At 43.6% G+C, this 25321-nt stretch overlaps 1 protein-coding gene across 1 annotated transcript in view; it reads left to right on the forward strand.

Moving 5' to 3' along the window:
• LOC122925555 (complement C3-like) overlaps positions 1 to 25321 on the forward strand; it is a 300847-nt gene that overhangs the window by 80600 nt on the left and 194926 nt on the right. Inside the window, exons 5-10 of the mRNA XM_044276913.1 lie at positions 857 to 951; positions 1065 to 1147; positions 2833 to 2920; positions 3069 to 3171; positions 9748 to 9868; positions 19551 to 19666. Of these exons, the coding sequence (XP_044132848.1) occupies positions 857 to 951; positions 1065 to 1147; positions 2833 to 2920; positions 3069 to 3171; positions 9748 to 9868; positions 19551 to 19666 (606 nt within the window). The remainder of the gene's footprint in view (positions 1 to 856; positions 952 to 1064; positions 1148 to 2832; positions 2921 to 3068; positions 3172 to 9747; positions 9869 to 19550; positions 19667 to 25321) is intronic.

The following is a 25321-nucleotide window of genomic DNA, read 5'->3' on the forward strand; positions in this document are numbered from 1 at the left end:
AATGGGGATTGTGTCAGCAGTTCAACAACATGCAGATGGTGATATATTAGACCACTCTTTAATACTATAGCACAGTGTTCTATACATAAAGTAAGAGATTATCTGCAAATGTGTCAGCAGTTCAACAAGATGCAGATGGCGATATATTAACTGGTCAATAGATTAACTGCCAATGTGTCAGCGGTTTAACAAGATGCAGATGGCGATATATTAGACCGCCCGTTTATACTGAGGCAAAGTAATTCTATATATAAAATTAGATCTTAATGAGAATTGTGTCAGCAGTTCTATAGGATGCAGACAGCGATATATTAGATTGCCCTTTAATACTGCGGCACAGTGATTCTATTTATAAAATAAGAGATTAGCTGCAAATGTGTCAGCAGCTCAACAAGATGCAGACGGTCAAATATTAGACTGGCCTTTAATACTGAAGCACAGTAATTTAATATATAAAATAAGAGATTAACTGCGAATGTGCCAGTGGTTCAACAAGATGCAGACGGTGATATGTTAGATCGCCCTTTAATACTGAGGCACAGTAATACTACTCAACCTGCACTCTCCCTGCAGTCTCCCTATAGTACTTAAAAACTCTCCCTATGATCTCTCACACTGTCCCTTCACTCATCCTATCTAATATTCTACAATTTAAAGATTTCTGCAACACTGTCCCTAGCGCATAAGCGCTTGTCACGTCTCTCCCTATGCTCAAGTCACAGTGAAATGGCGGAGACCGAGTGGTATTACCGTGTGATACATTAGTACCAAATGAAAACATGTACTAAATAGCACCATGGTGGGCAACCATGCTAGACCATACCTGTATAACTAAGACCCTATCCTTTCTTCATAGACTCCAGAAAATGTCATTATTAAAAGAGATCTAATTCAACAATACACCAAAACTGGAATCATATCCATGTCTCATAAACTGCCTGATCTTGTAAGGTGAGAAACAAAAACATGGAAGCAGAGGGCAGCATCCTCTGAATAATGTATTATATATTTATTATGAGAGCAATGATGAAAGTAATTTCAAAATGTTCCTGTCTTCTTTATAGTTTTGGACTATGGACCATATCAGCAAAGTTCGAGGACGCTTTGATGCAGAATTATACCGCACAATTTGAAGTGAAACAATATGGTAAGAACAGGATAAAGAACAAAGCAGGGTTGTCTTGTTTATGTTCTCTGATTCGTATGTGGTATTCTGCTTTGAACATTTGATAAAATGGCTCTCCCAAAATAAGCTGATCATGATATGTTCTATTATTGGAATTATAAGTGGTCAGCTCTAATTTGCAGGAGATCCTGGTAATGTGTGTTCAATTTCCCTTCAGCCCCACTAAACAGGAAGTGAAACGACACAAGGTGCCTATTAAAACTAACAGGCTCTGCGAGAAATGAGTAAGTGAACGGGTGCCTTTAGAAGAGAGATGCTCTTTGTGCAGTGGTCAGGCTTAGAGTGGTCCAAATGCTGCAATGGTTCCCCCTAACACCATGGAGGACATAGGCTGCTAAGCCATGGTGTGAACCAATGGAAAATAAGTCCAGAGAGTCATAGTTTGGAGTAAACAAGTGTTCTTCTTTACTTGAGGAACTCCCGTGCAAAACAATACAGGCAATGTACTGAGCTGGCTTCTCCAGTCTCATCCCTGCTTGGCAGAAGAAGGTTCTGTGCTGAGAAAAGGCCTGAGCTAGTTGTCCCCCTCTCCCTCTCCAAAGGCTGGTGCCTTGGTCAAAGGGCTGGTGGCTCACGGTCTGTGGCTCAGTCATACATCTGGAAAATAAAAAGACAATGCAACAGAACTCTGCCAACCAAATAAAGTAAAATAATGCCATAATTATAGAAAATATTCTGCAGCTAATGCTACGCTTATTTAGCAAATTTTAGATTCTTGGCAAATACATTTTGTACAAAATTATTTGGGCCCGTCTGCCAAACGTCAAGGTGATCTCTATAAGATGGGAACCTAACACTAAATACTACCTGTTTTATGCCGTAACGGCCACCATAAAATTTGGGGAGTGCAGGTTCCACATGCATGCTGGGTCGACTCTGCTTTTTACAATTTTTGGTGCCATAACGGCCTCCATTTAATCCAGGGATGCAGGTACCAACATGCATGCTGAGCCCACTCTATACTTCACCTGGTGTCAAATGGCTTCCAATAAATACAATGAGAGCAGGCTACAGCTTTATACTTACTCTAATTAAAATCAGCCTATGGGGCAGACAGGCTAGTCAGGGGTGCAAGACCAACTGGAGTCAGCCACACCTCCAGCTCCAGTACAACTGCAAAAAAAGGGGGTCAGTCAGCACATCCCAATGTGCAGGTGCACGCTGCCATGGCTAGAAACATACAGGAAAAAAGAGACCATGCAGCAGCACTCTGCAAACAAAAAAAATATATAATAATGCCATAATTATAGAAAACATTCTGGTGCTAATGCTACGTTTATTTAGCAAATTTGAGATTCTTGGCAAATACATTTTGTACAAAATTATTTGGGCCCATCTGCCAAACGTCAAGGCACCAAAAATGGTAAAAAGCAGAGTGGACCCAGCATGCATATGGAACCTGCACTCCCTGAATTTTATGGTGGCCATTAAGGCACATAAGAGGCAGTAGTGTTTAGTGTTAGGTTCCCGTCTTATAGAGATCGCTTTAATGGTACATGTCCTAATGATAAGTCTTTTTCTTTGCATTGCTCACTCAAGTTTTCCCTGAACAGCACACGACATGGTTAGGTGTGGTATTGCAAGATTGACTTTTACATGGATGTAAAACTGTCCTAATTTCATGTTCCTTTTTACATTTATTTCAGTTCTACCAAGCTTTGAAATAAAAGTGACCGCATCTCAGAAATTTTTCTACATTAACGACGAAGAACTAAGGGTGGACATAGAGGCAACGTGAGTAGAAGCATTTTGGTCATGTTGAGTTTCCAGCAGCTCTAGAGATGTTTCGGGTACTTTTCTATGAGATCCAACTGTTGGTGACATCTGTGGAGGAGATATTAATGTGACTGGTAATAAAATCTGTTATGTTTTATCTCATCAGCTATCTCTATGGTGAACCTTTTAAAGGAAAATCCTTTGTGGTCTTTGGACTCAAGAGAGACAATGAGAAGAAAAGTTTGCCAGATACTCTGAGGATAGTAGATGTAACGATATATATAAATATATATATATTTTTATTTTTTATTTTTTCATTATTTTAACATAGCCTCCCCTTTAACCCTGAAATAGCACCTCACTTATCCATGGTAGAAGAGCAATGTTGAGCTGGACATTGCTCTTCCTCCATGGATATTTTCCAATACTTGATGTCCAGCAAGGGTCTGTACTTTCGATTTTGGATTCCAGTCCTACCTAGGAGGATACATAAATCTATGTCATACCTGACTGCCATTGTTATTTCTAGTTTATAGGCTCTGCCTGGAACTTTAGATTTAAGAGAGTGAGGTTAAGGTGTAATACCAGACACAGACCATGGACAAGAATAGCACTATAGCCAGATAAAAAACAAATAGTCCCTTTCTTAAAATGTCATACAATTTGAATGGAGTTTTCTCCTCAGGGAAAACCCCATCTACCCACCACGGTCATTAGCTCATCACCACAAGTCAGGTTCCCAACTCCCCTGGAAAACAGCAGATTTTACTTGGGTGAAGTCATTGCAAGGTACAAATCTAGCATTACATGTAGAGATGAGCAAAGTTTTCAAAAATTCGATTAGGTTGCCTCACCGAATTTCTCCCAAAAATTAGCTTCTACTCACTGCAGTCCAGGTCTATCCTGGACTGCAGTTAAACTTTAGGGGGAATGTATCCTGTGTGCATCACTGTGCATTGCAGCAACAAGCATACTCTAGCTAGTCTTTTCTGGTAGCAAAAAAGTTACTGTGCGTCAGAATGACAGGCAGGTCACATATATGGGACGTGCGCATCATCATGCAGGCCACCAACTGTCCTTGCTAACCTGTAGCTAAACCTAAAGAAAAGCATACAGAATCCTTCAATAAAAAAAAGGTGTCCCAGTAAATCTTTAGCAGAACAAAATAAGGTCAGGGAGGCAGCGCCAAGTAGTGGATCCTGTAGTTTGCATGTCTTGGACACACTCTTGCCTTTGGCTTTGAAATCCTGATCAAATCCTGATGCAAAATACTAACTGTGTGATAGAGGCCTTATGGACGCTCAAACAACATTTTTTTGTTATTTTTCTGTTCTTTTGAGGGATCAGAAGAACAGAAAAATAAACTGTGATGTCAACACATCCAAACAGGGACACTAGTGGCCTCGTAACAGACTGGTGAGCGTGGCAAAACCATGAAGAGTTGCAATACGCAGCCCTGCAGGGTGAGCGATGGTGAGGTCACAGGGGTAGTTACTAACCGAGGGTGTTTTTGGTACTCACAGTTTTTTATATACCCTAGGCAGGCGTACAGCAGTGATGGAGAGGCTGGCACATGGATCCTCTGGGGCACTCTCTATGTATAGGGACCAGGCCAAGTGGTAGGTGAGGTGCCCTGGGTGTTGCAGGTTTAATGTGTCGGTGGCAAGATCCCTTTAAGTTCGTGACGTCAGTGCCGGTAACGGTGGCACACCGATTTGTTGTAGGAATAATTGAGGAACACAAGTTGCAGTGAACCAGAACTTCCTTTTACTGAACAGTTCAACTATTTACAGTCTTTAGTCAGTTCCACATGTAAAAGGTTGTAACAGGCAGGCTTTATATAAAACGGCAGGCAAAGTCCTTGCAAGATAGTCAGAGGGAATAACACTTACAGATCAGGCTGTATTTTTCCTCAGTTCCTGTCTGGCTTTCTCCAAGCCCCGTATGCCCTATAGCTGGCTTTATCCTTGGGTAGGGAAACCTTCCTCTGGCATATGTCTCCTTGCTGTCGAATATCCTTCTGCCCTTCAGCTCTCTGTTTGGCTGGGTAAAACTTGGCTATGCACTGTACTTTTAAAAGGAACTTCAGGAGGCAAACTCTTCCCCTGAATTTACTTTACATAAGGGTGCTGGGCGGGTAAATGGGGAATGAAGATATATGTTTATGTATAGGAAAAATTGGTATGTTTTTGGATATACTAAAAATGGAATTTTTTATCATGTTGAAATTTTTTCTATTCTTGTTGAGATGATGGAAATAAAGAGATATAAAAAAAAAAAAAAAAAAAAAAGAATTTACTCCTGAGCTTGCTCAGGGACTCAGGCAGGCTAGACTGCACTGACTAGCCTCCTGGACTAAACTGCACTCCCCCTTTCTGTCTGGGCCTAACTATATATACTAGGGGGTTCCCTAGCTCCCTCTACTGCCTAGGAGGAGGAACTACACCCCCAACAGGCCTGGTACAGGAGTCAACAGGAAAATACACACTATAATGCAATACAAAATACCAACTTAAGTTTCTGCTGATGGAGCTGGTGTTCCTCCTGCCCTCCACTCCCCTCCAGCAGTTATGACAATGTAGCTTGAGCTCAGAGAGTCCCCCGGTTAGACCTTCATGAGGATGGGCTATGGCTCATGTAGGCAGAGACGAACCGATGATAATGTGGCTGTCACTACACAAGCAACTCAGCAGGCATCTGGCCATTTGCACAAGAGACTCGGAGGGACTCCCTGCATCCATCTCCACTGCGTACTGCAACGGCCTGTCAGGGTCATCTGCTTCATCTTCTTCATTGCTCTCTAGCTCCTCATGGTTCTCCTTCTTCTCTCCTGTCGCTTGGACAGATAAACCACCTAGTTCTGTATTGAATTCCTGGGCGTTTACATCCTCCTCCTCCTCCTCTTGTGCCAGTTCAGCCTCCGCAGGGCTCAGGTGGCCGTGAGATGTAGGTGCCATGTCTTCTAATAATCCCATAATCCTGGCGAATGACAAAGTGGCCTCCTCAAAGGGCCTGAGCAAACAGCAGGTGTCAAACATGAACTGCCACAGTCTAACGCAGGCATGTCCAAACTGCGGCCCTCCAGCTGTTCCAAAACTACAACTCCCAGCATGCCTGGATAGCTTACAGCTATTAGAGCATGCTGGGAGTTGTAGTTTTGCAACAGCTGGAGGGCCGCAGTTTGGACATGCCTGGTCTAACGTGAAAGTTACACCGTGGAGTAGTCCTGTCCACCTGCATCATCTAGAAATCAGTCATGGGTTTCCTCTGCTCCTACTATTGGTTCAAAATGTGGAGCGTGAAGTTCCAACTTGTGGAAACGTCGCATATGAGGTGATGTAGGGGAACACCATTCTGCCTTTGCAGCTCAAGGAGGGCATGTTTTGCATTTTAAGAATGGTTGAGTGAATCTACAGTTTTCTTGACATTTTTAAGACATCTTGCAGTTGGGTGGAAAACTTCAGGAACTGGATGGCAATGCAGGGCACATGGATAAACCTTCCCTGATGCAGCGCAGACAGAGTATTCTTCCCATCATTAGTGACCATGGTACCTATCTACAGTTGGCGAGGAGTTTTTGAGGGATGAGGTGACGGTTAGATTGTTACTATTTTGGTGGGCAAAACGCCTTTTTGATCACTTGCTGTTGTACCTTTTGTGATGTAAGGTGACCAAAAAATTGTTTATTTAGCACAGTTTTTTTTTTTTTTTTTTTTACGGTGTTCATATGAGGGGTTAGGTCATGTGATATTTTTATAGAGCCGGTAGATCCGGACGCGGCGATACCTAATATGTATACTCCCCCCCCTCTATTTTTTACCAATTTTATTTTTTACTTTATTTTGGGAAAATTATGTTTTTGTTTATTTTTACTTGAAACTTTTAATTTTTTGGGGGGAAAACTTAATTTTTTTAAAACTTTTTTTAACTGAATTTTTTGTCCCACTTTATGACTTGAACTTTTGGGGGTCTAATCCTTTACAATGCATCCCAATACTTCTGTATTGGAATGCATTGGCTGTATGAGTAATACTGTGTGTATTACTCATACAGCTTCCGGCCTGTGAGATCCAGGGGGCTGGATCTCACATGCTCGTCACCGGAAGGCAGCGCGATCTCTTCTTTAGGCATCGTGCTGACTTCCATGCCATCGTGTCCGCCTACATCCGCATGGGGACCGATGGCACCGCCACGCGCCGCCGCAAACCGCAGGTAAAGCCGCAAACCGCAGGTCTGAATTGACCTGCGGTTTGCGTCAATCACCGACACGGGGGGTTCACGGGACCCCCTGCGCATTTAGCCGAGGTACCTGCTCAATGATTTGAGCAGGCACTGGGTTCCGATCACCGCCCGCCCGTCGAGCAGCGGTGATCGGAAATACACATGACGTCCTTATGGACTCGGGAACCATGTCGTACCGGTACGTCATGGGTCCTTAAGGGGTTAAGAATGAATCGTGCAGCAGGTGAACAAGATGCACAGGGTGATTACACTGAGCCGGCACTGTCCCTGCAGTCTCCATATGCTCTCCTTATGCTCTCCCTACAGTGTCTAAAAACTCTCCCTACGATCTCCCTACACTGTCCCTGCACTGTCCTTATCCAATATTCTACAATTAAAAGCTTGCTCAAACACTGCCCCTAACAATTGCCATTGTTTTTTATAGGGCTGTGACATCCCAGGGGATCTGCTGATTGGCTGACTGTGTGGCATTATGGGTCATATTGCCTTCCTGGGCTTCTTACTTTCACTTTGTAACACGCGTAGCTGGCATTTTAGGGAAAAAAGTATTTGTTACCATGAAATGAGAGGAAGTTCAGATTCATAGCAAATTGAATTTTTCCAGAAATTTGGATCGAAGTCAATCCATTTCACTTTGATTCGCTCAACGCTAATTACATGGCTCATGTGAAATACAAACCGGATCCCAAAAAAGTTGGGACACTATACAAATCGTGAATAAAAACTGAATGCAATAATGTGGAGGTGCCAACTTCTAATATTTTATTCAGAATAGAACATAAATCACGGAGCAAAAGTTTAAACTGAGAAAATGTACCATTTTAAGGGAAAAATATGTTGAATCAGAATTTCATGGTGTCAACAAATACCCAAAAAGTTGTGACAAGGCCATTTTCACCACTGTGTGGCATCTCCCCTTCTTCTTACAACACTCAACAGACGTCTGGGGTCCGAGGAGACCAGTTTCTCAAGTTTAGAAATAGGAATGCTCTCCCATTCTTGTCTAATACAGGCCTCTAACTGTTCAATCGTCTTGGGCCTTCTTTGTTGCACCTTCCTCTTTATGATGCGCCAAATGTTCTCTATAGGTGAAAGATCTGGACTGCAGACTGGCCATTTCAGTACCCAGATCCTTCTCCTACGCAGCCATGATGCTGTGATTGATGCAGAATGTGGTCTGGCATTATCTTGTTGAAAAATGCAGGGTCTTCCCTGAAAGAGATGACGTCTGGATGGGAGCATATGTTGTTCTAGAACCTGAATATATTTTTCTGCATTGATGGTGCCTTTCCAGACATGCAAGCTGCCCATTCCACACGCACTCATGCAACCCCATACCATCAGAGATGCAGGCTTCTGAACTTAGCGTTGATAACAACTTGGGTTGTCCTTGTCCTCTTTGGTCCGGATGACATTTCGTCCCAGATTTCCAAAAAGAACTTCGAATCGTGACTCGTCTGACCACAGAACAGTCTTCCATTTTGCCACACTCCATTTTAAATGATCCCTGGCCCAGTGAAAACGCCTGAGCTTGTGGATCTTGCTTAGAAATGGCTTCTTCTTTGCACTGTAGAGTTTCAGCTGGCAACGGCTGATGGCACGGTGGATTGTGTTCACTGACAATAGTTTCTGGAAGTATTCCTGAGCCCATTCTGTGATTTCCTTTACAGTAGCATTCCTGTTTGTGGTGCAGTGTCGTTTAAGGGCCCGGAGATCACGGGCATCCAGTATGGTTTTGCGGCCTTGACCCTTACGCACAGAGATTGTTCCAGATTCTCTGAATCTTCGGATGATGTTATGCACAGTTGATGATGATAGATGTAACACCTTTCTGATATTGCTCCACTATCTTTCTGCGCAACATTGTGGGAATTGGTGATCCTCTACCCATCTTGGCTTCTAGAGAGACACTGCCACTCTGAGAAGCTCTTTTTATACCCAATCATGTTGCCAATTCACCTAATTAGTGTTCATTGGTCTTCCAGCTCTTCTTTATGCATAAATTTACTTTTTCCAGCCTCTTATTGCTACCTGTCCCAACTTTTTGGGGATTTGTTGACACGTATTTTTCCTTTAAAATGATACATTTACTTGGATTAAACGTTTGATCTGTCATCTACGTTCTATTACAAATAAAATATTGACATTTGCCATCTCCACATCATTGCATTCAGTTTTTATTCACATTTTGTTTAGTGTCCCAACTTTTTTGGAATCCGGTTTGTATATAATCTTGAGTCTACCAAAGTGGGTGACAGTTATGTAGAGCAGCTCTCCATTATGGTTCATAGAAGGGGTTCCTGAATGGAGGAAGTTGAGGTCTGACAGATTTTTGTCATTCTGGCTATCCATGTAATATATTTATGATTCAAGGCTGTCAGAGCAATAGCTGGCAGATATGTAGTATTGCATAGCAGCTGTTCTGATAAATAGCTGCTATAATAGATGGCTTTAGTTTTACATTGAGTGTGGGCACCCTCTTCAGACATCCGTATGCTCTAATTGGGTATGGAAGGGCTGTCTCAAAAAGACAACTAATTTACCCAGTTGGTCACCCATGGCATAAACAATGTTGACTCTGTGGTTTTACAACTCTCATCTAGATAAACGAGGATGTTGGTTCTGCCGTTTTGAAAAGAGAGGACTTGGTGAAGTACTTTCCAGAAGAGAGAGACATGTTACAATGGACCTTATTTGTGTCTGTTACTGTCATTACTGATTCAGGTAAGAGAAACAAATATCACCTTGGTCTTCCATTTATGTAGACATATGCAGATAAATACCTAGAATTTGGGATCTTATTAAATGCTGGATTATCAAATACTCAGAAAAGCTCAAAATCTGCTCCAATCTCTACGCAATAGCCTATTTCAAGTCTTTTCACATTATATTGTACTTCTAAGCTAGAAACAAGTGGGGTTCAAAAGACAAATCAGAATGGACAGTTTACACTTGTTTTTTACTAATGGTTTTGCCCATATAATGTGGACATGGCAAGCATCATAACTAGAGTTGAGCGGACACCTGGATATTCGGGTTCGGCGAACTTCGGAAAAAAGTTCGAGTTCGGGACCCAAACTTGACCCCGAACCCCATTGAAGTCAATAGGGACCCGAACTTTTGAGCACTAAATTGGCTGTAAAAATTTAATGGAAAGGGCTAGAGGGCTGCAAATGTCGTCAAAATGTGGTTAAGAGCATGGCAAGTGCTCTGCAAACAAATGCGGATAGGGAAATGACTTAAAATAACATAAAATATGTAAAAGTAAAAAATAATAATCTTGACCTAGGAGGACCAGGTCCATATGGAGTAGGAGGTTGAGGAGGCAGTGGATGTGGCGGTGTAGGTGGAAGTGGCGGTGGAGGAGGTAGCCTACACTGCTTTTTGGTTTTAAATAAAAAAAATTAAATTAGGGTACACCCCAAAACATTGGGAAATATAACCCTCCAGTCGTGCTAAACACACGTTCAGACAATACACTGGCTGCAGGGCAGGCCAGCACCTCCAAGGCGTAAAGGGCAAGCTCAGGCCATGTGCCCAATTTGGAGACCCAGAAGTTGCAGGGGCTTATCCCTGTCAGTTAGTTCGTGTAGGCGTGTGCATACTTATTGCCCCATCATGTCGCACGTCCCCGTGATGTTCACGATCCAATTTGATATCTGCTCTGTAAACTTTCGATGTTCTTTTTTGCGCCTTCCATGGTGATCACGGGTGGCAGGGATTTAGGTTCCAGGCCAGAGAGGGAGCGTGAGAAAAAGAGACCAAATTTAAGGGAGATAAATGTATAAAAAATTTTGGGGATCGAGCAGAAATGTGGGAAAAGCTATTGAGGCACAAATGTGGGACAAATTACAGAAGCCCAAATGTGGGCCAAAAGAGTCAAGCGGAATTGTGGGAAAAGCTATTGAGGCGCAAATGTTGTCCAAAAGAGTATAGCGGAAATGTGGGACAAAGTATTGAAGCCTAAATGTGGTACAACTTGTTTAAGTTTAACCATTGAATTAAAGGAGGTGGCGTGCATCAATTAAAGAAGCATTTCAGAAATGTTATTTCCTGTCACCTATGCAGAGCAGGGGTTTATTCACGTCTAAAATTGTATAATGTCAACCCAAGAATGTAACAGAAAAATTACAGAAATTAATTAACCTGACTAATTGGTAGAGCAGGGGTCTATGACAGAAATCAATTGTTTATTGTCACCCAAAAATGTAAAATAAAAATTATTGAAATTTATTAAGCTGTCAACTAGGTAGAGGAGGGGTATATTACACCCAAAAATTGGTGAATTTGACCATAAAATGTAACTGACAAATTTTATTTTTTAACGGGCCTACTAGGTATAGCAGTGGTACTATACACCCCAAAATTGGTGAATTTCACCAGAAAATGTAACAGATAATTTTTTAGATTTATTTTACCAGTCTAATAGGTATTGCAGTGGTACTATACACCCACAAATTGGTGAATTTCACCTGAAAATGTAAATGACAATTTTTTTTTTTTTTTTAACTGGCCTACTAGATATAGCAGTGGTACTATACACCCAAAAATAAATTAATTTCACCAGAAAATGTTAATGACAATTTATTTTTATTTATTAACCGGCCTACTAGATATAGCAGTGGTACTATACACCCAAAAATTGGTTAATTTCACCAGAAAATGTAACAGATATTTTTTTTTTTTTTATTTAATCGGTCTACTAGGTATAGCAGTAGATTGGTGAATTTCACCCGGAAATGTTAATGACAAATTTTCATTCTTTTTTTAACCGGCCTACTAGGTATAGCAGCGGTACTATACAACTACAAATTTGTGAATTTCACCCGAAAATGTAAATGACAAATAAGTGAAATGATTTAAAATAAAACATGTACAAAAAAAATTTGTTTGAGGTGGAGTTCCATATGGAGTAGTAGTTTGAGGAGGCGGTGGACGTAGCGGAGTAGGTGGAACCGTCGGTGGAGGAGGACGAGATAGCCAACACAGGTTTTTGGTTTTAATTTAATTTTTCAAAATTAAGGTACACTCCAAAATAGTGTGAAATATCCAAAATACAAACATGAGCAATTGCGCTGCAGTATAACAATGGCTGGTTAGTGCCGGTATACATGTCTATTCTGGACAAGGTACGTACAAGTCCTGAGGGATCCACGCCTGGTTCATTTTAATGAACGTGAGCTTGTCCACATTGGCTGTGGACAGGCGGCTGTGCTTGTCTGTGATGATGCCCCCTGCCTTGCTAAACACACGTTCAGATAATAGACTGGCTGCATGCAGGCCAGAACCTCCAAGGCGTAAAGGGAAAGCTCAGGCCATGTGCACAATTTGGAGACCCAGAAGTTGAAGGGGGCAGACCCGTCATTCAGTACGTGTAGGCGTGTGCACACATATTGCTCCACCATGTTGCCGAAATTCTGCCTCCTGCTAAGATGTTCCATATCAGCTGGTGGTGCTGGTTGTTGTGGCGTGCTGACAAAGCTTTTCCACATTTCGGCCATGCTAACCCTGCCTTCTGAGGTGCTGGCGATGTGCCAGCTGCGTTGGCGACCTCTTCCTCCTCCTCTGCCTTCGCCTTGTGCTTCCACTGTGCCCCCGCTGTCAGGTGGGAATGCCACCAACAGCGTGTCTACCAGTGTGCGCTTGTACTCGCACATCTTATGATCACGCTCCATTGACGGAATTAAGAACGGTTGTCCTTGTAACGGGGATCCAGCAGCGTAGCTACCCAGTAATTAGCACAAGTTAGAATGTGGGCAACTCGGCAGTCGTTGCGGAGACACTGCAGCATGTAATCGCTCATGTGTGCTAGGCTGCCCAGAGGCAACAACAAGCTGTCCTCTGTGGGAGGTGTATCATCTGTGTCCTCTGATGGTCATGAGCTGGTTTGGGTGCCACCCTGCTGTGAACACCGTTCCTCCTCCTCCTCCATCTCCTCTTCCTCATCCTCCAGAACTGTGCCCTGGCTGGACAATTGTGTACCTGGCATTTGTGGGTGCAGGAACCCACCCTCGGAGCCACTTGTGAATGACTGGCCGGAAACCCTATGAAATGATCCCTCTTCCTCCTTCTAAGCCACATCCTCTTTAGTAATGAGCGGCAGGGGTTATATTCGAATTTGCGATATTTTGCGAATATTTTGTAGAATATTTGTCGAATATTCGCAAATTCGAATATTTGTTATATTCTACGATTTTTTTTATTCGCAAAAATCAGCAAGGTAATGATTGTGTAATATGCAAATTTTGGTAATGAAAATTTTCGCAATACGAATTTTTTATTGCAAATTTTTCAACTTACAACTATTAGACAAAGAAGATTATAGCACTATATTAGCTAAATTGCTCTATATTTATTTTTTTCAAATATTCACTATATTGCTATAACTTTTTGTTTTTTTGAATATTCGTAATATTCTAAAACAAGAATATATCGCAATATAGCGAATATTCGAAAAAAAAACAAATATAGAGCAATTTAGCTAATATAGTGCTATAATCTTCTTTGTCTAATAGTCGTAATTTTTTTCTCATCTCAAGTTCAAATTGGGAAAAAATGACAACTATAAAAAAAAAGATTATAGCACTATATTAGCTAAATTTCTCAATATTTGTTTTTTTTTTCCGAATATACGCTATCTTGCTATAAATTCGTTTTTACGAATATTCGTAATATTCTAAAACAAAAAATATAGCGAATATTCGAAAAAAACAAATATAGAGCAATTTAGCTAATATAGTGCTATAATCTTATTTTTTAATAGTTGTAATTTTTTTCCAATCTGAACTTCAAATAAGAAAAATATTACAACTATTTGACAAAGAAGATTATAGCACTATATTAGCTAAATTGCTCTATATTCGTTTTTTTTCAAATATTTGCTATATTGCTATATATTCTTGTTTTAGAATATTACGAATATTCGAAAAAATGAAGTTATAGCAATATAGCAAATATTCGGAAAAAAATCGAATATAGAGCAATATAGCTAATAGTGCTGTAATCTTTTTTGTCAAATAGTTGTAAGTTGAAAAATTTGCAATAAAAAAATTCGTATTACGAAAATTCGCAAACAACACTACTCTTAAAGTCAAATATACTGCAGCCTTCTCATTGGCCCACAAGCTAGAAGCAGGGAGAGATCATGTGTACTGATATAAAAAATTTGAATATCCGAAATTACGAATATATAACACTATATTCGAAATATTCGCAATAAAAATTAAAAATTTGAATATTCGTGATCAACACTAACCCTTTTCCATCATCGCCAGAAGCGTTTTTTCAAGGAGGCATAGAAGTGGGATAGTAATGCTGAGAACGGCGTTATCGGCACCGGCCATGTTGGTGGAGTACTCGAAACAGCGCAACAAGGAACACAGGTCTCGCATGGAGGCCCAGTCATTGGTGGTGAAGTGGTGCTGTTCTGCAGAGCGGATCACCGTGCGTGCTGCAGCTGAAACTCCACTATCGCCTTCTGCTGCTTGCACGGTCTGGCCAGCATGTGCAAGGTGGAGTTCCACGTCGCATATGAGGCGGTGAGCGGTAAGGCCTAAGTTACGCTGCAGAGCTGACAGGCGAGCAGCAGCAGGGTGAGAACGCAGAAAGCTCGCACAGACGGCCCGCACTTTATGCAGCAGCTCTGACATATCGGGGTAATTTTTAAGGAACCTCTGCACCAACAAATTCAGCACATGCACCAGGCAAGGGATGTGCGTCAATCCGGCTACTCCCAGAACTGCTACGAGATTTCGCCCATTATCGCACACCATCAGGCCGGGCTTGAGGCTCACTGGCACCAACCACTCATCGGTCTGTTGTTCCATGCCCGTCCACAGCTACTGCGTGGTGTGGGGTTTGTCCCCCAAAACAGATAAGTTTTAAAACTGCCTGCTGTCGTTTACCCCTGGCTCTGCTGAAGTTGGTGGTGAAGGTGTTAGGCTGACCGGATGAGGAGGCGGTAGAGAATGAGGAAGCGGAGTAGGAGGAGGAAGCAACAGGAGGCAAACTGAAGCGCCCTGCAATCCTTGGTGGTGGAAGGACATGCGCCAAACTGCTATCCGCCTCAGGCACAGCCGCCACTGCATTTACCAAGTGTGCTGTTAGGGAGATATAACGTCCCTGATTGTGCTTACTGGTCCACGTATCTGTAGTTATGTGGACCTTGCCACAGATTGTGTTGCGCAGTGCACACCTGATTTTGTCCTTCACTTGGTTGTGCAGGGAAGGGATGGCTCGCCTGACAAAGTAGTGGCGGCTGGGCACGATGTACTGTAGGACAGCCACTGCCATAAGGCTTTTAAAACTCTTCGTCTCCACCAGACGGAATGACAGCATTTCAAAGGCCAGTAATTTTGAAATGCTGGCATTCAGGGCCAGTGATCGCGGGTGGGTAGGGGGGTACTTCCTCTTCCGCTCCAGTGTTTGGGAAATGGAGAGCTGAATGCTTCCGTGGGACATTGTAGAGATGCTTGGTGACCCAGATGGTGGTGTTGCTTGCAGATCCTCTGTTTGCGGGTTGGCAGTGCCACTGTCACTCCAGAGGTGGATGAAGAGGCCAAGACTGCAGCAGAAGAGGAAGCAGGAGGAGCCAGAGACCTTTCTTTGTTTTTGAGGTGTCTACTCCACTGCAGCTCGTGCTTTGCACTTAGATGCCTGGTCATGAAGGTTGTGCTCAGGTTGAGAACGTTTATGCCTCGCTTGAGGCTCCGATTGCACAGCGTGCAAACCACTCGTGTATTGTTGTTAGCCCATTGTCTAAAGAACTGCCATGCCAGGGAACTCCTTGGAGCTGGCTTTGGTGTGCTCGGTCCCTTGCTGTGTTGTGCAGTATTAGGCGTATTCTCTAGGGGACGGCCTCTCCGCTTTTGCACACTGCTTCCTCTTCTGCTGTGCTGGTGGCTCTGTGCGACCACTGCCTCTTCCTCCGAACTACACAGGTCACTCGCATGACCTTGATTCCATGTAGGGTCGAGGACCTCATCATCCTCCACATCATCTTTCACCCAGTCTTCACCCCTGCCCTCCTTGTCGGTCTGCACACTGCAGAAAGCCTTAGCAGTTGGCACCTGTGTTTCGTCATCATCCGAGACGTGCTGCGATAGTCCTCCCATGTACTCATCTTGAAACATAAGTGGTTGGGCATCGGTGCACTTCTGGGGCAGGGCTATGTGGATGGCCCTGGGAAACCCTGCTATCAGAGTCATCAAAAAGCAGAAGAGACTGCTGCATGACTTGGGGATCAGACTGCTTGGCTGATTTGCAAGGGGGCGAGGTGAAAGGCTGATGGACATTGGCTGCAGGTGCCAACTCTGATCTTTCAGCAGGAGACTGGGTGGGAGACAATGTGAAGGAACTGGAGCACTGTCATCAACCCAATCTACTATCGCCTGCACTTGTTCTGGCCTCACCATTTGTAGAGCCACATTAGGCCCGATTAAATAATGCTGAAGGTTCTATCCTCTCCCTGCAACAGGAGCTCCACCAGCAGCACCACGATCGGGGCCACGTCCCTTATTCGATGTTCTCCTCATTCTCTTCAAATTTAAGATCTTGCTTAAAATGGCTGTTTTTTTAATAACAGAATATAACAGCAATATCTAACGTGTGTATTTCACACTGACAGATGCAGCAAAGGCTGCAAATTTAGTATTTGGCCCAAAATTGGTGTTTTTTTATCAAAAAATATAACAGCAGTATCTAACGCGTGTATTTCACACTGACAGATGCAGCAAAGGCCGCAAATTTAGTATTTGGCCCAAAATGGGTGTTTTTTTTATAACAGAATATAACAGTAGTATCTAACGCTTGCATTTCACACTGACAGATGCAGCAAAGGCTGAAAATTTAGTATTTTGCCCAAAAAGGGTGTATTTTAAAACCCAGAAAATTATTGCAGTATTTCAAGCTTATATTTCACACTGATAAATGGTGTAAAGGCTCCAGATGTAGGGTATTGCCAAAAATGGGTGCTTCTTTAAACCCAGAAACTTATTGCAGTATTCAAGCTTGTATTTAACAATGACAGATGCAGCAAATGCTGCAAATTTAGTATTTGGCCCAAAATGGGTGTTTTTTTAATAGCAGAATATTACAGCAGTATCTAACGTGTGTATTTTACACTTACAGATGCAGCAAAGGCTGCAAATATAGTATTTTGCCCAAAAAGGGTGTTTTTTAAATCCCAGAAAATTATTGCAGTATTTCAAGCTTATATTTCACACTGACAAATGTAGCATAGACCCCAGATGTTTGGTATTGCCAAAAATGGGTGCTTTTTTTAAACCCAGAAAATTATTGCAGTATTTCACGATTGTATTTCACACTGACAAATGCTGCAAATGCCACAGATGTAAGGTCTTGCAAAAAATGGGTGATTTTTTTAAACCCAGAATAAAATTGCAGTATTTCAAGCTTGTATTTGACTGTCACAAATGAACTTGCATAAAATGGCCGCCGCCGCCCACCTTACTAACAGACGGATAAAAGTTATTTTTCTGTGTCACTGGGCTCAGGGCAGGGGAAAAAGATTGTCTACTGCAACCACAAAACAAAATCTAGGTAGATCGCTGAATTAACAAGCACTTCAGATTAAAGATTCTTTCCTATTCTCTCCCTCACAGCAGCAGCATCCTCTCCCTACACTAATCCGAGCAGAGTGACGTGCAACTCTACGCGACTCCAGCTTATATAGAGGCTGGGACACATGCTGCACTAGACAATCACAGCCATGCCATTAGTAGGCATGGCTGTGATGGCTTCTAAGGGCACACAAGTTAAACGCTTGTTGATTAGCTGCTCTGCAGCCTTTCAAAAAGCGCCATTAAATCGCCGAACACCGAACCCGAAACTGAACTTTTACTGAAAAGTTCGGGTTCGGGTCCGGGGTCCAAAAATCCTAAAATTCGGTACGAACCCGAACTTTACAGTTCAGGTTCGCTCAACCCTAGTTATAATGCATGAATACACCCTTAGGCCTCATGCACACAACAGTATTTTTTCACGGTCCGCAAAACGGGGTTCCATTGTTCCGTGATCCTTGTCCGTTAAGTCAAGTTTGCCTTGCAAATGATAGGAAAAAAAATGGACACGGATCACGGACGCGAATGACAATCTTGTGTGCCTCCGTGTTTTTTCACGGACCCATTGACTTGAATGGTTCCGCGAACTGTCATTTTTTTTCATGGCAGAAAATCATGGAAAACGGAACAACGGACACGGGACCCCAACAACGGTCTTGTGCATGAGGCCTTGGAAATCTTTTTTTAATTAATACACATTTAATAAACTAAAGATTGGGACATTTCTTAGAATCAGATTTAGCTGGCACCAGCACCAGATCAACTGCAACAACCTCTAGGCAAAAATATAAGGAATCCCTGGCTGTCAGGTGTAGGACACTAAAGGACGCATTTCTCAAATTTGGTTGCTTCCCTGTCATTTTTGAGTCTGCCTTTGCTTTTTGTGTCATCCCAATGCTGACTCTTCCCCTCCTTCTCCTGCCGGCCTGGGCTCCTGTGCTGGGCTCAATCAATGTCCACATCCGGTTTGAAATCTCTGCAGCCATTCACCTTTGCATCATGTGACTATTTATCAAGGGGAGCCAGACATCGGCGCGTCCTGTGATTGGCTGCAGCGATGTCAAACCGAATGTTGACATCGATGGAGCCCAAAGGAGCATGGCAGGCCTGCAGAAGAAGGAGCTGGTATCGGGAAGCAAGTAAGTCATCTTCCCTTTGCACGTCTGACGTCCCCATTTTTGCACAACCCCTTTAATAATATATTTGGCATGATTGCAATGTGGGTTGCAAGTATATGTGGGAGTTACCTGGTGTGGAGTTGCGAAATTTGTGCAATTATTGCCACAGTCGTACATAGTAAATGTGCCATAACCCAGGTCTAATCTCACTTTTATCCCTTATCCCTTAAACATAAACGACTATAGAAAGTAGAAATTCTCTCCAAATGACGCAGAAAACACCACAATCGTCATGACTTGCAACAGTCCTAATAGGGACTATCCCATGATCAATGTAAGAAATGAAAATCAGACACCATATTGTAGTGTACTTTCTCAGGGGTGTGTCTTTTCTGCAGCAGCTCTTTGTACCAGCTTCTAACAGTAGATATACCTGATGGCCACTGAAGGATGGAACTGAGCATGTACGACCACCTCAGTAACATTGCTGAGAAATAAGGAAAATAATAAACAGCAGGTGGCGCTATACAAATACATTTTATTAAATAACCCTACTCTAGTGACTTTACTAAATATTTAATTACATTTAATTACAAAAGCCTTCAGATCCTGGTGCTGGTTTAAAAACTGTAGAATATTTTTCATGGGACAACCCCTTTATTCATAGCCATGTAAATACAGTATAATGTACGGCTCCTTCTCTTACAGGCAGTGATATGGTGGGATATGAGCTGGATAACATCTTCATTGTGGAATCTCCCTATAAAATTCTCTACACAAAAACATCCAAGTTTTTCAAGCCCGAAATGCCATTTGATCTTACGGTAAGTGCACTGACATATTAGATTATATTGTAATATTATCATTAAAGATGAGCAAAGTTTTCAAAAATGTGTTTTGGTCGGTTTCTTTGGAATTGATTCGTCAGGAAGTGCGTTAAATCCGGTTTATCCCGGCCTGCAGTTAAACTTTAGGGAGAATGTATCTCGGTGTACACCACTGTGCAGTGCAGAGACCAACCGACTACAAAGGATGTCTCAATAGTAGTTGAGTTCTCATACCTCTCAGAAGGTGTATAAAAATAAAAACTGCTACAAGAGGACATAGTTTTAAATTAGAGGGGCAAAGTTTTAAAAGTAATATCAGGAAGTATTACTTTACTGAGAGAGTAGTGGATGCATGGGATAGCCTTCCTGCAGAAGTGCAAAACCTACAAAGACTGCCAGGCCACTTATGATAGAAACATAGAAACATGGAATGTGTCGGCAGATAAGAACCATTTTGCCCATCTAGTCTGCCCAATATACTGAATACTATGGATAGCCCCTGGCCCTATCTTATATGAAGGATGGTCTTATGCCTATCCCATGCATGCTTAAACTCCTTCACTGTATTTGCAGCTACCACTTCTGCAGGAAGGCTATTCCATGCATCCACTATAGAGTTGAGCGAACACCTGGATGTTCGGGTTCGAGAAGTTCGGCCGAACATCCCGGAAATGTTCGGGTTCGGGATCCGAACCCGATCCGAACTTCGTCCCGAACCCGAACCCCATTGAAGTCAATGGGGACCCGAACTTTTCGGCACTAAAAAGGCTGTAAAACAGCCCAGGAAAGAGCTAGAGGGCTGCAAAAGGCAGCAACATGTAGGTAAATCCCCTGCAAACAAATGTGGATAGGGAAATGAATTAAAATAAAAATTAAATAAATAAAAATTAACCAAAATCAATTGGAGAGAGGTTCCATAGCAGAGAATCTGGCTTCCCGTCACCCACCACTGGAACAGTCCATTCTCAGATATTTAGGCCCCGGCACCCAGGCAGAGGAGAGAGGTCCCGTAACAGAGAATCTGTCTTCATGTCAGCAGAGAATTAGTCTGCATGTCATAGCAGAGAATGAGGCTTCACGTCAGCCACCACTGCAACAGTCCATTGGCATATATTTAGGCCCAGCACACACACAGGCAGAGGAGAGAGGTCCCGTAACAGAGAATCTGGCTTCATGTCAGCAGAGAATCAGTCTGCATGTCATAGCAGAGAATGAGGCTTCACGTCAGCCACCACTGCAACAGTCCATTGGCATATATTTAGGCCCAGCACACACACAGGCAGAGGAGAGAGGTCCCGTAACAGAGAATCTGGCTTCATGTCAGCAGAGAATCAGTCTGCATGTCATAGCAGAGAATGAGGCTTCACGTCAGCCACCACTGCAACAGTCCATTGGCATATATTTAGGCCCAGCACCCAGGCAGAGGAGAGAGGTCCCGTAACAGACAATCTGGCTTCATGTCAGCAGAGAATCAGTCTGCATGTCATAGCAGAGAATCAGGCTTCACGTCACCCACCACTGCAACAGTCCATTGTCATAAATTTAGGCCCAGCACTAGTGTTGAGCGGCATGTCCCATATTCGAATTCGCGAAATTTTGTGAATATTCGAAAGAATATTCGTAAAATATTCGCGATTATTCAAATTCGTTATTATTTCGCATATGCGATAATTCGAATTATCGCATAATACATATGCTATGCAAAATTCACATGTGCGCTAATGAAATCGCCTTACGAAGATTCGCAACTCAATTCAATCACTAATGTATGAATGCAATGCCCTTTGCCTCTGTTCTGGGACAAGTGTAGATATTCGCATGTGCGCTAATAAAATCGCCTTACGAAGATTCGCACCTCAATCACTTTCTAGGGAATGTGAGACTTTTGGGAATCAATCGAGATACAGTGGGGGGTGATGACAGTAGTTGACAGAGTACAGATCAATGTAATCTGTAAGGTGGAAAGTAAAATAAAAAATACGAATATTCGTAAATCGAATTTTACGAAGTTCTACGTATTCGCGAATATGGTGCTATACTATATGAATGCACAGGCCTTTGCCTCTCTGTTCTGGGGACAAGTGTAGATATTTGCATTTGCGTTAATAAAATCGCCTTACGAAGATTCGCAGCTCAATTCAATCACTAATGTATGAATGCAAAGCCCTTTGCCTCTGTTCTGGGACAAGTGTAGATATTCGCATGTGCGCTAATAAAATCGCCTTACGAAGATTCGCAACTCAATTCACTAATGTATGAATGCAAAGCCCTTTGCCTCTGTTCTGGGACGTGCCGATATTCGCATGTGCGCTAATAAAATCGCCTTACGAAGATTCGCGCCTCAATCACTTTCTAGGCAATGTGAGTAAGATCTGAGCTGTTGGACCTTTGGGAAACAATCAATTATATGTGTACTGTAATTTTGTGGGGGGGGGGGGGAAACAAAAAACGAATATTCGTTTTTACGAATATATAGCACTATATTCGAAATATTCGCGAAATCGCGAAGTTGCGATATTCGCGAAAAAAATTTGCTTTTCGAATATTCGCGCTCAACACTACCCAGCACCCAGGCAGAGGAGAGAGGTCCCGTAACAGAGAATCTGGCTTCATGTCAGCAGAGAATCAGTCTTCATATCATAGCAGAGAATCAGGCTTCACGTCACCCACCACTGTAAGAGTCAATTTTCATAAATTTAGGCCCAGAACCCAGGCAGAGGAGAAAGGTCCCGTAACAGACAATCTGGCTTCATGTCAGCAGAGAATCAGTCTTCATATCATAGCAGAGAATCAGGCTTCACGTCACCCACCACTGCAACAGTCAATTGTCATAAATTTAGGCCCAGCACCCAGGCAGAGGAGAGAGCTCCCGTAACAGAGGATCTGGCTTCATGTCAGCAGAGAATCAGTCTGCATGTCATAGCAGAGAATGAGGCTTCACGTCACCCACCACTGCAACAGTCCATTGGCATATATTTAGGCCTAGCACACAGGCAGAGCAGAGAGGTCCCGTAACAGACAATCTGGCTTCATGTCAGCAGAGAATCAGTCTGCATGTCATAGCAGAGAATGAGGCTTCACGTCACCCACCACTGCAACAGTCCATTGGCATATATTTAGGCCTAGCACACAGGCAGAGCAGAGAGGTCCCGTAACAGACAATCTGGCTTCATGTCAGCAGAGAATCAGTCTGCATGTCATAGCAGAGAATGAGGCTTCACGTCACCCACCACTGCAACAGTCCATTGGCATATATTTAGGCCTAGCACACAGGCAGAGCAGAGAGGTCCCGTAACAGACAATCTGGCTTCATGTCAGCAGAGAATCAGTCTGCATGTCATAGCAGAGAATGAGGCTTCACGTCACCCACCACTGCAACAGTCCATTGGCATATATTTAGGCCTAGCACACAGGCAGAGCAGAGAGGTCCCGTAACAGAGGATCTGGCTTCATGTCAGCAGAGAATCAGTCTGCATGTCATAGCAGAGAATGAGGCTTCACGTCACCCACCACTGCAACAGTCCATTGGCATATATTTAGGCCTAGCACACAGGCAGAGCAGAGAGGTCCCGTAACAGACAATCTGGCTTCATGTCAGCAGAGAATCAGTCTGCATGTCATAGCAGAGAATGAGGCTTCACGTCACCCACCACTGCAACAGTCCATTGGCATATATTTAGGCCTAGCACACAGGCAGAGCAGAGAGGTCCCGTAACAGACAATCTGGCTTCATGACAGCAGAGAATCAGTCTGCATGTCATAGCAGAGAATGAGGCTTCACGTCAGCCACCACTGCAACAGTCCATTGGCATATATTTAGGCCTAGCACACAGGCAGAGCAGAGAGGTCCCGTAACAGACAATCTGGCTTCATGACAGCAGAGAATCAGTCTGCATGTCATAGCAGAGAATCAGGCTTCACGTCAGCCACCACTGCAACAGTCCATTGTCATAAATTTAGGCCCAGCACCCAGGCAGAGGAGAGAGGTCCCGTAACAGAGAATCTGGCTTCATGTCAGCAGAGAATCAGTCTTCATATCATAGCAGAGAATCAGGCTTCACGTCACCCACCACTGTAAGAGTCAATTTTCATAAATTTAGGCCCAGCACCCAGGCAGAGGAGAGAGGTCCCGTAACAGACAATCTGGCTTCATGTCAGCAGAGAATCAGTCTTCATATCATAGCAGAGAATCAGGCTTCACGTCACCCACCACTGCAACAGTCAATTTTCATAAATTTAGGCCCAGAACCCAGGCAGAGGAGAAAGGTCCCGTAACAGACAATCTGGCTTCATGTCAGCAGAGAATCAGTCTTCATATCATAGCAGAGAATCAGGCTTCACGTCACCCACCACTGCAACAGTCAATTGTCATAAATTTAGGCCCAGCACCCAGGCAGAGGAGAGAGCTCCCGTAACAGAGGATCTGGCTTCATGTCAGCAGAGAATCAGTCTGCATGTCATAGCAGAGAATGAGGCTTCACGTCACCCACCACTGCAACAGTCCATTGGCATATATTTAGGCCTAGCACACAGGCAGAGGAGAGGTTCATTCAACTTTGGGTAGCCTCGCAATATAATGGTAAAATGAAAATAAAAATAGGATTGAATGAGGAAGTGCCCTGGAGTCCAATAATATATGGTTATGGGGAGGTAGTTAATGTCTAATCTGGACAAGGGACGGACAGGTCCTGTGGGATCCATGCCTGGTTCATTTTTATGAACGTCAGCTTGTCCACATTGGCTGTAGACAGGCGGCTGCGTTTGTCTGTAATGACGCCCCCTGCCGTGCTGAATACACGTTCAGACAAAACGCTGGCTGCCGGGCAGGCCAGCACCTCCAAGGCATAAAAGGCTAGCTCTGGCCACGTGGACAATTTAGAGACCCAGAAGTTGAATGGGGCCGAACCATCAGTCAGTACGTGGAGGGGTGTGCACACGTACTGTTCCACCATGTTAGTGAAATGTTGCCTCCTGCTAACACGTTGCGTATCAGGTGGTGGTGCAGTTAGCTGTGGCGTGTTGACAAAAGTTTTCCACATCTCTGCCATGCTAACCCTGCCCTCAGAGGAGCTGGCCGTGACACAGCTGCCTTGGCGACCTCTTGCTCCTCCTCTGCCTTGGCCTTGGGCTTCCACTTGTTCCCCTGTGACATTTGGGAATGCTCTCAGTAGCGTGTCTACCAACGTGCGCTTGTACTCGCGCATCTTCCTATCACGCTCCAGTGCAGGAAGTAAGGTGGGCACATTGTCTTTGTAGCGTGGATCCAGCAGGGTGGCAACCCAGTAGTCCGCACAGGTTAAAATGTGGGCAACTCTGCTGTCGTTGCGCAGGCACTGCAGCATGTAGTCGCTCATGTGTGCCAGGCTGCCCAGGGATAAGGACAAGCTGTCCTCTGTGGGAGGCGTATCGTCATCGTCCTGCCTTTCCCCCCAGCCACGCACCAGTGATGGACCCGAGCTGCGTTGGGTGCCACCCCGCTGTGACCATGCTTCATCCTCATCCTCCTCCACCTCCTCCTCATCCTCGTCCTCCTCGTCCTCCAGTAGTGGGCCCTGGCTGGCCACATTTGTACCTGGCCTCTGCTGTTGCCAAAAACCTCCCTCTGAGTCACTTCGAAGAGACTGGCCTGAAAGTGCTAAAAATGACCCCTCT

The sequence above is a fragment of the Bufo gargarizans genome, chromosome 2 (assembly GCF_014858855.1).
Source record: "Bufo gargarizans isolate SCDJY-AF-19 chromosome 2, ASM1485885v1, whole genome shotgun sequence".
Lineage (NCBI taxonomy): Eukaryota > Metazoa > Chordata > Amphibia > Anura > Bufonidae > Bufo > Bufo gargarizans.